Source organism: Sipha flava, unplaced genomic scaffold (genome assembly GCF_003268045.1).
Source record: "Sipha flava isolate LNK unplaced genomic scaffold, YSA_version1 164_pilon_pilon, whole genome shotgun sequence".
In the NCBI taxonomy this organism is placed as follows: domain Eukaryota; kingdom Metazoa; phylum Arthropoda; class Insecta; order Hemiptera; family Aphididae; genus Sipha; species Sipha flava.
Genome location: NW_020271825.1, coordinates 1672856 through 1686248, shown reverse-complemented (window position 1 = coordinate 1686248; position 13393 = coordinate 1672856). Strand labels below are relative to the sequence as shown.

Sequence of the window (13393 nt, the reverse complement as noted above, 5' to 3'; positions counted from 1 at the left end):
CTGTTTTAGAAAATAAATAATAATAATAAGCTACTATTAAATTACTGATAATATTGTTTACGGTAAGTTTTATATAATAGGTCATAATGATTGCACCATGATGATAATGCCGAACACATCAACAAATTGAAATACGGAGAATAGTGTGTTGCTAAAAAATTTTCTAACGGAATGATCGATTTCACCGTTGCACCCTAAAAACTATTAGATCCTGAGCAACAAGCCAGGAATGTAATATATATTACATAGTCGATACACGTGTTTTTTCTTTTTAACGTCTGAATCAGCCGCATAGTTTAGCAAAGGTTATATATCTTCCGAAATTCCAAAAATATTATATTGCCTTATTTCGTAAGTACGAAAAAAAGATAACTTTCAAGTAAGGAAATTTCTCGACCGGATCTTTTGATTTTATATGTGATCCTCATCTCGTCTCATATGAAATATTTTCGATTCAACGTCTTATATCTGAACCATTTGAACCTTGTTTTTTTTCTTTGTGCTCGTTGCTTCGAAAGTTCCATTTACAGTATTATACCGAGTTAAAATATCAACGTTTAAGAAAAAAATAAACAGAATTCATTTTAAAATCTGTTATTTTAGATATGGTAAAACAAAATCGAATAAGCAAATTATGTACTCAAGATGCCGCGAATCAATCTATATCGACAACTGATGACAGGTCGACCAGAGAAACAATTCGTATGTAATATAGCGCAGCAGTCTATTTAGAATTTTGGCTTATTATCAAGTAGGCCAATTTTAAAGTTATTTATAGTCAACATTTCAATAAAATAAAACAATATGTAGTTTGATCGACTGAGTCGATGCAAACCAATGCCTATAAAAGTAATGATCAAGGTATAATGATATGCGAACTGATAATTTTGCGTCAAAAATTAATATACTTAGTTTTTTACCTCTCTCAGGCCGTATTTCAACAAACGACAATGAAATAACCATATATATTGTTGGAAGTGTATGAGAATGTATAAATAAATTCGTGATTGTATAATACGTTGTGCCTACACACGAGAATATCAATATATTTTCAAATATACGTTTAATATTTGATAAACTTTCCGTAAAGATTGCCCTTTTACAAAATTATTTGAACGTAGTTATTTTTTATCTTTAACGAAATAAAAATATATAAATAATGCCGTAGAGTTTGTGAACGATTATATTTGAAGCGATATTTGCAGCGTAATCAACTTGTGATATTGTCTGTAATCTCTAAGTAACAATGATGAATGATCGGAAAAAAAAATCAAGACCCATATAATAATAATTCGTTTGGGATTGGCATTGTGAACTATTATTATATTGTCATACATTATATATTATATATATTAAATTGGAATAAAATGCTGTCAGTACTGAAATTTAGACGCGGTGAATGGAAGAAAATAAAAAAATTGAAAAATGATTTTTGCGTTACAAAACGTTTCGATGAATTTTTCAAAGTTAAGTCTGGTCGACCAGTAAACGTACCCACTTCATATTGACCTCACCTCAATTCATATTTTATTCAGCCTTGTAGTTATACTTATGCCTCTGCAGGCGATTGATATTATGATAAATAATTTTGGTTTAGATGGATACGTAGGACGATAGTATACCTACTCCATACGAATATGTTGGTGTGACACTGTGGGTATAACCTATTTTCAGGAGCCTTAAAGACGTAAATGTATCACAGGGGAAATGATCAGAAAAGAGAAAATAGGATAATATATAAAAAATATAAAATATAAATTAAAATCTTAGAGTAGACAATCACAGTGGATACCATATATTAATTATTATGTATTTATAAATAATGCATAGACAGCGCTAAACATTAATTGGTAACAAGAAAAAAATTCGAAATGACAGGCTTCTACATTTTATTACATTTTTTCCTCTGAGAGAGAGAGAAATAACTTTTATTTAATAGTGAGTTGCCCAACGTGTCAAGACCTGTGTTGGGACTTATCTAGATAAGTTATCTAGATAGATTTTTTGTCATATTTTATCTTATCTATATAAATAACGCTAAGTTATCTAATTACTTATCTAAGATAAAATTTTTACTTATCTAGATAATTTTATCTTGATAGTTGTCTGTATTCTTGCCAAGATTAAAGTAATTTTTATTCTTGTACGGAGACGAATTCAACAAATCAGAGATCATCAAAATCGGTCCAACCGTTCTTGAATTATAATTTCTGTAAACAACCTGACTTTCTTTTATACATATAGATTTTGTATTCATAATCATAATTCGTGTATTATTAATAAGTAATTATTATTTCTTGGTATAACATTCTGTTTGAATTTTCATGTCGGGTAAATATTTTTGGTATTTTTAAACTTAATTTCTTATTTTTCCACGGAAGTTCCAAATATAATAGGTATTTGATTTTAATATAAACATGTCACTTATACGCTGAATAGTCATTACTTCCTTCTTGGAACCCGTAAAGTCGTAACTACTTATAGAATGATGAAAATCATCAAATTAATATTATATGGAAAACAATATTATTAACTTAAAATATTTTTTTATGTATTCTGTATTCATCTTGATATGTACAGAGCAAATTTCATTTTTTTTTTTTTTGTGTAACATTTTAGTGACTATCATTAAATACTGTACATTATATATTAATACTGCTTAATGGTACACTACCTACATTACTACAATAAACATTAAACACCTAGGTACCTATTGATAAAAATGATTATAATTGAGTTTTCATAGATATTAGTAGAATTTGAAATATTGACCAAAAAATAACATTTTTTGAAAATATCTTTTTTTTTTATCTAGATAAAAATGAAATTATTTTTTATCTTTATCTAGATATTTTAATTTTTTTCATCTATTATCTTTATCCAGATGAATTTGGACATATTATCTTTCATCTTTATCTAGATAAATTTTGCGTTATCTATTCCCAACACTGGTCAAGACACACTATACTTATCAATAGGGAACGGATTTATATGTAATAAAAATACAGAAATATGTACATATGTATGAAAGTATAATTTATAAAATATGTGCTAAAAACATCCAAATATGTAAGAAAAAAATTGAATTGAAAAAAAAAAATTAAAATTATTAAACTATCAAAATGATTTGTTGCATTGAATTATTACAATATCTTTTAAATTATTAAATATTATATGTCGCCTATTAGATCTGAATATATTTTTAAAACGGCTAAATGATCGTTCTACATCAACCTACATCGGTTGATTGAAGCATATTTGAAGCGCATAATATCAGAAGGCGATAATTCTAAATTTTTAGAATGGTGTCTACCACTGATTATGTCACTGATTAATTTAAAATCAATATCGCCTGGAATTTTTTTTTGTAACAGCATAAATTTTCTTTTTTACAAAATCTCCTGTTGGTCCGTTTAAGAGTTTTCATTTTTCAATCGTTGATTCGACAATTTGCATACTATCATTTAAGGACATATTTTTTTTCTAATTTTGTAAATGTATGTACAATAAAACTAAAATTCACTGAAATGAATATTAAATTAGTTTTCAATGTTTCATTTTGCATAATATTTTAAGCTTTTCTTATAGCGATAGAAGTTACTAGATCTAAATTAGAAATAATTTCTTGTATTTTCATACGAAGAAGACGTGAAATGATAAAATATGTTTAAAAATATTTACAAATTAGTGAAATATGTAAAAATATGTAAAATAAAAGTAATATCATATTAATAGGAATGATTTAAATCATGAACATTTCTTATCGAATCTTAAATATCTCGTTTTAATAAAAATATGCATTTACATATAAATCCGTTCTCTACTTATCAATAAGTACGTACATCGGATCGTTTCAATACAAATAAACATACGAAATGTATAGTGAAAATGGGCAAGATAATCTCTTTGTATCGTTCAAATTTTAGTATTTGCACTGTCAGAGCAAGATGTCATACACTTAGATTAAGATTAGCAAAAGTTGGGTTCTAGAGAAGAAGATGTTAGTATTTCCATTCAGTATAAATAAAATGGTTTTTGCATGTACAAATTAAAGTAAGATAAAACATAACATTTTAGCGTGATTAGAGTTCTTTACTAAATAATACCATAAAATAAATCTTTCATCAAAAAAACCTTTTAGAAGATTTTTAAACTGATTTATAGCTATAAATCTTGATTTATAAATTATTTTTATGGAACTATTTTGGATGAAAAGGATGAAAGATTTATTGAATCGAATATTGATAAGCATAATTAATTAACCAACAATTATTGTTGAGTAGGAGGTAGTCTTCTAAGTCTAACCTTATTATCGATAATGTTTAACAACAGTATAGGTGAACTACGTATTGTTTACAGAAACTAAATAACGTTATTAGAACGTACACCCTTCTAGAAATAGTATACCTCCTAAAACTATAAGGAACAAAAAACAGTATTCGATGTGTAGAAGTATCAAGTCAATAAAGCTTAGAATAGAACAAAAAAAAAAAAATGATGAGTATTTTTAGAAATAATAATAGATATTAATATAATGAATAATAATATTCTTCTAATTCAATATTTAAAAAATGCTGTTATTTATGTGATTATGAAAAAAAAAAAAAATAATTGAAAATTTTTGTCGTATAATTGTTAACCTATTTTTAAGGGCCAAGTTGAAGCGAATAAAATGAATGTTAAATTTTTGGGAAATCGTTAGAGAACAATTTGTCAAATAATAGAAGTTCGAGTAAGAATAGTTTACTATGTATGTGGAGGCCAAGCAGATTAAAAATATATTTATATGGAATCATTTAAAAACGCAGACTATATTTGATTTTTTTCGATCCTTATTTAATTATCAATAAATGAATTAATAAACATCAGCATAATGAAATTTTTTTTTGTTGTGACCGTTAAAACCTTTAAAAGGCTTTTAGTTGCTTGGCAAGTGACATTGTTCGTATACATACAATATTATATAGGCGCACGAATAGAAACTTTGAGGGGACCTGTAGTATCACGTAACGATATTTCGGTTTATCATTTCGTCGTTCCTATATAGGTATACATAATATGAATTCCTCACCGTTTCTGTTTATATTGTAAAGTATCATCAACGTCAAAAACACCACTTGCCGTTATTTACGAACACCAATAGTGTTTTAATGATCAGATTATCTTTACCGGCCTTAAGCGTATTATCTACATATTGTATGCATTATATACGCAAAATATATTAAATTATAGGGATATGACCGTGTAATATTTTTACGTATATATTTGGAAGTTATAGATGCATGAAATATTAATAACCCGGCCAAATGTTGATTTGAAAAATCCAATGGTTTGACTTTTTTCGGTTATAAAATGTATTATATTTTGTAAAATTATGAGAGGTATCATAGGCGTGCGCAGACCTCTTTTGCAGAGTATGCAAAAAGGTGCTTCTGCCAAGCCCCAACACCACTGAAAATTAACTTAAGCGTTCAAAATGCAGGTAAAAATATTTACATAAATATCCAAATACCTAACGGTTTAATTTAAAATTTTAATTTTTTTTTTTCCTAAAAAAATGACTGAATAGCCATTTCCTCATTGTTATAACAGTCTTGATAATTAAAATTTAAAATAAATTTTGAAAAAAAAAATAAATACATAACACTTGAAATGGATTGAGTGATATATTTAAATAGGGTAAATAATAAAAAACATGATTAGGTATATACTTAGATGAATAAACAAAATAAATTTGATAAATAATTATAATTGATTATAAAACAATTATGCGTTCAGTCTAGTTTTTAATATCACCAATATCTTTGGAATTTTAATTTATTGCCATTTATTGCTCTATAGTTGAAAGCTATTTAATCTCTTTTGAAGCATATTACTTCTTAATTTCATTAACACATTAAATCGTTATTATAGTGTATAATTTAAGTTTCAAAAATAAACAAAAATGTCTGGGACTGAATATAAAAATATAATAAAAATCATAATTCAATACAAAATCACATAATATACATTTAAAGACCAAATATGGAGATCAACAGGTCAAAATTATTATCAACCTATCAAGAAATTATTAAATCATTTGACAAATAACTCAGTAACACTGTTTGAACTTTAAGTAAACATAGTTTACTAAAAATATTAGAAGAAAGTCAAAAATATAAACATGAAATCAATTATTCTTGTTTTTGTTAAATTTGATATATCTATCAAGTTGTGCATCTAATTCATCTTTGTTTGGCATTTTCTTTTCGCTATTCCTGCCACCTCTACCGCCACGTCTTTTGGAGTTACCACGGATATTTCTAAGGTTTTCCCGGTTACTTCTTACTCCTATAAAGAGAAAAATTTGAATTATAACTATTATAATTTAATTTATAATATATAAATAAATATAGTACAAAATAGGAACATACCACCACGAATACTTCGTTCAGGCAATGGTGCTGGTCTACTGAGACGAGTAGCAAGGTTGGCAACAGTTGAAAAATCAGTTACAAGTTCAATTTTCATAGGGCGACCTTAAATAATCAATAAAATGAATTAACAATAAAATTATAGAATTACAAAATATTTGAAATACATACCATCAAGCGGTACATTGTTATATTGACATACTACTTTTAATGCGGCATTTTTACTGTCAAATACAACATCAGTTATTCCCAAAGATCTACCAGATCTATCATAGTGAACTGCTGCAGTTTTCAATGGATCAAACTCATTGAATATTACCTGTAAAAAAAAATATATATATTAAAACTAATATATAACACACAAATTAATCAAATTATAACTTCCAAGCCAACACAAAACATTCATTCACAAGGCAAAAGTTAAAATATTCTAAAATCCTGAAATTTATCAAGAAATATACAAGTAGATAGATTAGGTACTTTTTTAAAGTCACAAGTTACTGAGAAGAATTTCACATTGATAATAAAATGAAACCTAGTTTTTTTCAGTAAAAAACATCTCAAAAAATCTATCAAATTCTATTTTAACCTATCAACATAAAATAATTTTATTTATATTTTGGTGAATGGAAAAATTAATATACCAGTTTTTTATAACATATACTTATAATTTATTAACAATTAATATAGAAATCAGTCAATAATAAAAATCTTTTTTTTCTTTTTCTTAAAACATCTTGTTCAATAACTCAAGCATTATTATAGACAATGATACTAGAAAATATATATTATTAAGATTATTATGCATTTTTTTTTTTTGTTTTTAATATTTCATACTTAAAAATATTTTTCCTAAATAGTAAGTTTCATATTTAATTATAAGTGAATATGGAAACTTATAAAATTTAAATAATTTACAAAAAAAAACCCTATTAATATGAATATTTATAATGCATCTGATAAAAATAAACTTTGGTTGGTAGTTTCATTGACTTTTTATAGTGATATTTATTGTCTAATAAATTTATAGAACTAAGATATATTGTAATTGATTATATCTTAACATAAATATTAATATAAGTAAATACTTGCATTAGATTTAAAATTATCAACACTTAAGTAAAACTGACATTAATAAGTTTTTATAGTATAAAAAGACATAAATTTAAAAATTCCTACAATTTTTATTCAAACCTGTATATCTGTAGATGTAACTCCAAAGTCCAAGTTTGATATAATAATTTTATGAATATTAGTAGTTGAAAGACCACCTCTAATTTGCTGTCTTTTAGGTCCTTCATACATATCATGGGTCCATGATGAATTTACATCGGCCTAAATAAAATAAAAATTAACCATTATATATTTTTTTTACTAAATAAAATTCATATTTATGGTACCTATATAAAATGAAGTACTACTGAACCTATTCATTCATTTAAATTAATATAATGTATTAATAACAACGTTTAAATGGTAATATAACAAAAAATTATATACAACACATGTGTTTACATTGATGAACATATTTAAGATATATTTTATTGTTGGTCAACTTATAAATTAGTTACCCAATTTTATTATGGTTCAATACTAAATAAATAACAATATATTAAAAAAATATATACACAGGTAAACAACTAATTACAAGGGTGGTAATATATAATAGTAATCAACCTAACAGAATAGACATTCATGACTATCAGTAATATTTTTAATTACTTAATGAGTTATAAATGTGGAACCTATTTCTTATAAAAATTCCTCCAAAAATCCAATATTATTTTGAAATTTCACCGACATTGTTATAAACTTTGATAAAATGATAATTATCAATTTTAAAAAATCATTTGTAATTAATATATATATATATTGCATCAATATACATATAAAAGTATAAATCTTCTATAAATATAATAATGAATAATAATTTGTATAGTTACATGGGGATTGTGTAAATTTAAGGTTTTCGAGCTACGACCGACTGCAACAATCGTACTATAGACTGTTACTTAAATAAGTACCTTAGCATAATTTCCAATGTAATTGACGTGTGGGTGTGGGTTATCATGACTGTCAATTACACTGGTCTAGAACTAGTTGCACTGTGTTCAAATTTAAAAATTTTTTTTAGTTTTACAATTTCAATGTAAATACATAAAAATTGGTCATCATTTAAATGGAAAAACTAGCTAAGCTAAAACTACATTTTTTGTTTATTGTGATTTAAATATCCATAAATTAACACTTCAAAAAAACTTCTTTTCATATTTTTATTAACTAATAGTAATAATAATAAAAATAATTTTATTAACTGAATTTCTATTTAAAGATTATTTTGTAATTCATCTTCTTGCTATTTTTCCAATAACAGTTGAATTATATTGTTATTGTTGATGATAATTTGTTCCATCTTAGTAGTCTTAATTTAGTATTAGTAGTATTAAGTATGTAGTTATTAATTTTAATTATTTATGTTTATACAAATATAGTTAAATAAATTATAAATTAGCCTGAGCATTGCACTATTGGGAACCCACTGAACTTTCCACTGCAATGCTGTGTTTTGCATAACTCGTTGAAAACCAGACAATATGTAGTGGCCAGTTGTTGCAACCTGCCACAGGTTGTAAACCATACCTTAATATGATAAATGTCTTTCAAGGGTCATGATTATATAATTTATAAAAAAGTATTAATCTAAAAATATAAAATCTATATTAGGAGGGCCTGATCAAAATTGGCACGAATTTTGCTAAAGATTCAAATAGCAAACAAGTAATTATTAAGGATGGTGTTCAAATACTAGTCACTGCAATAAAAATAAAGTTATACAACTTATAACTGATAATCCGTAATACTGAAGAACCAAATTCGACAAAGCCAAATTTAAATTACAGGAATTCCACAAAATGGTCGTCAGTTCATTGACATGTTTTTTTACTTTCGAATAGGGAGTAAATCCATTATAACGCCTTGCTATGGATCTGCCCCTGCGCATAGGATCACCACCGCTTCCACCAGCGTCATTTGATCGGAAATTCGATTTAAGTTATTCATACAAATTGAACACAAAAACTTGTATAATATTTACGGGGATTGCAAATAGTCAGTTTTTAAGGGGTTCAGTATAAGCAAAAATTTTAGAGCCTTACATGTTTGTGAGTAGTAAGAAATCATTAGTGTTAAGGGGATCGCATAACATGTATTTCTCGTACGTTATAGACCAATAAACAGTAATAAATTACACATACTTCCAAATTTCCGATTTCAATTTTTAACATATGCATGAATTCTTTAACAAAATATCTAGGTTTTCTAAGAATCCGATTTTCAACTTTCAATTTTAAAGGACTATAAAATTAAGATGTATTTATATAATAATCATGAAATTATTGCATTACATTTGTATTTATTTTGAGCAAATCTGGCTTTAAATCAAAAAAGTGGTTCCCACAAAAAAAGCATAGTTAAGAAGCTTACAAATTCAACCCTTTTTTCCAAATTACAATCGAAGTTCAGGAAGTACGTTTAATTTATAACCGTTTTTGGAAGTAGTTTTTATAGGTTATGAGTACATGAATATATTTAATTGTTTGCCATTTATTGATATGTGCGTGCGTATACGAGAGTTGCTTTCGCTTGCACCTCATCACATGTACCTTACTCTCTATTATGGCTGGGTCTTTTCGTTATTTATAAATAAAATAATTTTAAAATAATATTGTTTATCTGTATTCTGTAATCCCGTTATTGCCAGAGAGACAATACAGTGGATCAGTATACAATAGGACAGGCATGTTAAACTCGAAGTATCAAGTGGCCCAAATATAATGAATAGTTTACATATTACGTGGGACGCACATAAAAATTTAACGAACATTTTTTTTTTTATTATTATTATATATTATAAATATATATATTATATATTATAAAACCATTTTTAAAACTTAATCGATTTCAGTTTATCAGAATATAAGGCATAATAACGTATACCAAACATAATATAGTCAACATATATAACCAAGCCCGGATTATGATAATTTGGGGCCCGGGGCCAAACAATTTTAGGGGCCCAAAACCATAATCAAAATATTGATGATCCACACATAAATATATTTCAGAGGTAAAAAAAAAAAATATGTTCTAATTTATAAATTTATTTCTTGCTTTTTTTAATACAAAAAATTAAAATGTTATTTATATAAATAATTTTTTCTTTCTTTTTGTGAAGCAAACTCTTTAATTTTATCATCGATATTAATTACATTTAAAACATAACTCTCTGAACACAAATTCATAAAGCTATATACTATTTTGTACTTATTTCTTATACGAGCTAAAAAGAGTTAAAAACGAAAAAAACCTACTATCCACCAGGGGCCTACTATTATTTGATATCCATTGTGGGCCCGGGCCCATGACCCCCTTTGCCCCCCTTTATCCGGGCTTACATATCGGGATACCCACGGAACCAACAAAATCATAAATCACGAACATAGGCGTGCACAGGAATTTTTCACATGGTGTGCGGAATTATTTTAGTAGGGGTAATTGACCTACTGTAATTCAGTAAGATCAATATTATCTTAATATTATAATAATTAGTTAATAATAAATTTTAATTTTAAAATAAAATAATTATTAGTTTACATATTAGTCATATTACATATTATACAACTAAATTTACTGAATATACAATAGTCAATAGCATTTACATTTATCTTTTATAATGGTAATCTTCTTTGTATTGGTGTTAGTGTTTTAAACTCATCAATAATTTCCTCCATATCTAAAGATTTTGTAATTTCCTGTTCAATAAAAATTGTAAGTCAGTCATCTAATCTATCTTGAGCCACTGTACTTTTTAATTTATTTTTAACTATTGCATTTTTGAAAAAGCTCTTTCACAAGAGCAACTAATGACTGTTATGGTAGTAAATTCTTGTAGAACTTTAAATATATTATCAAAAGTCTGTTCCATCCTTAGTTATATAACTCAACCACTGAGTTATTGTACTATTATTACTTCCTCTTGGTATGTCATCTATTTGTGTAAACAATCTCACTTCATTGTCGAGTTGATCAAAAGATAAACTAAATTTTTCAGAAATAGTTTGTGTATGCTTTTTTTCTATTTCTAGTTTTAATAAGTTACTAAAACTATCTATTAAATTGAATGTATCTTGATTGAAACGAACTTTGATGCCATTTAACATTTTATCAATAACACTGTTATATACAGTTATCTTCATTTCATCTTTGTATTTTCAAAAAATTTTTGCGAATGATGTTCATAATCTGTTGTAGTTGATACTTTACACCTTTTTACTTCAGGTATGGATACATCAATTTTAGTACAAGCCACTTTAGTTTTATCAAAAATGATATTAAATGTTTCGTCTGATATCATTGTTTTAAGAGAGTTTTGCAAAGCAGTTATTAGTGTAACTGCTGTATGTAAATCCAAGTTAGGTGATTGTAATATAGCACTAATTTTGTTTACTAAATTTAGAATAGGGCTTAACATACACATAGCAAAAACAAATTTAAAAGTTTTCAAAGAATAAATGAGACCTTTTGTTTTGGCTCTTACATCTGGAAGATTTGTTTAGTCTGATATTTCCTCTAATGTTTTTAATATGGCTATATAATTATGTTTAATTGCCTCAATTGCTTCAGAATGGCATGCCTACCTTGTAGTTGACAGTGTCTTCAATGTTTTTAACTTTATATTCATTGAAGTTGAAATTTTCTCTAATATAGCATGATGTACACAACTACCTTCAATTAAATTGTTAACTAATTAAACGGTACCAAAAAAATCAAATGTCACACGGTTTTCTTTTCCAATTTAATCTACTAACACAAGGTTTAAGCAATGCCCATAATAATGAACATAGAAAAGCTTTGAATTTATCTCTTTACATTTAGCTTGAACGCTTGCTACATTACCAGGCATTGTAGAAGCAAACCGATAACACATTATGCCACTCAATATATATATATATTGTTCAATACATCACATAATTTCAAAAAAATAGTTTGAGCATCTCCATGTAATAATCTTCTTAAACAAAAAAATCTTTCAACTGGTCTTTTTTGTTCGGATGAATAATATCGGATAACAAAAGACATTTGCTCATTGTGACCAACGTCACTAGTTTTATCCGCAATGATTGAAACTTTTTTTCCACAAATTTCAGTAGAAATTTTTCTTCAAATAATATTACAAATCGATAAAATTAGGTCATTTTAGATATGGTCACTCGTATATAACGCATTCCAAGGTCCATATCTAAATGATCTTTTAATACTGGATCATACTTTTTAAGCAAATTGACTAATTCTTAAAACAACCCTTGATGTAATTCTGAAATTTTTTCAATATATTCACGAAATTCACGGCCATCTAGTCCTAAGCATAAAGTAACATCAATAAGATGATACATTATTTGTCTATTATAAAATTTTTATTTCTCTTTTTGAGCAAATTGAATTTCATTACCTTTGTCTATCAGAACATCTATAGTTTTACAGTTTAAAAAAATACTCATTGAAGTAGTACTATTTATATAGGACTTGGAAAGCTTATGTGTTTTAAACTTATTAGTTCCTAAACGCAAATTACTAAAACCCAAATGTGAGAAGGTCTTATTTAATTGTCCATTATTTTTTCCATTAGAGTGTAAAAAAAACTCTACAGCTGAAACAATAAGCACGATCTAGTTTAACTTTGTATTCCAGCCAGCTGAAACACTTAAATCATTCTTTATGAAATTGCCTTAGAATGTTTGAAATTTTGGTTCTTGGATAAATTTCAAGAATTGGTTGATAAGGATCTCTTTTTATACGATCAGATTATTAAATTTTATTAGAAGGCAAAGGAGTTGCTGGATCTAGAGGGTTCAGGAGAGTACAATTGGGCTGATTAGATGGTAAGAGCATAGTACAATCTGAAAGTAATAGTATAGGTATAA

At 26.4% G+C, this 13393-nt stretch overlaps 1 protein-coding gene across 1 annotated transcript; it reads right to left on the bottom strand.

Annotated features, from left to right (window-relative positions):
* Positions 1-6169: 6169 nt before the first annotated feature.
* Positions 6170-11668, bottom strand: LOC112679539 (THO complex subunit 4-like). Its single transcript, XM_025549385.1, has 6 exons — positions 11443-11668; positions 9358-9455; positions 7608-7748; positions 6585-6732; positions 6414-6518; positions 6170-6330 (listed from the first exon to the last, which is right to left on the bottom strand). Exons 1-6 carry the CDS (start codon positions 11666-11668, stop codon positions 6170-6172), a joined length of 879 nt encoding a protein of 292 aa, XP_025405170.1.
* Between the last annotated feature and the right edge of the window lie 1725 nt (positions 11669-13393).

What these genes read in the sequence shown, in the direction of transcription:
- LOC112679539 (XM_025549385.1), bottom strand. Translation starts at nt 11,668, where the DNA reads ATGAAGATAACTGTATATAACAGTGTTATTGATAAAATGTTAAATGGC. An exon ending in GATTTACTCCCTATTCGAAA is followed by an intron (nt 7,749 to 9,357) that starts GTAAAAAAACAT and finishes TATTTTATTTAG; the next exon opens with GCCGATGTAAATTCATCATG. An exon ending in TTACATCTACAGATATACAG is followed by an intron (nt 6,733 to 7,607) that starts GTTTGAATAAAA and finishes TTTTTTTTACAG; the next exon opens with GTAATATTCAATGAGTTTGA.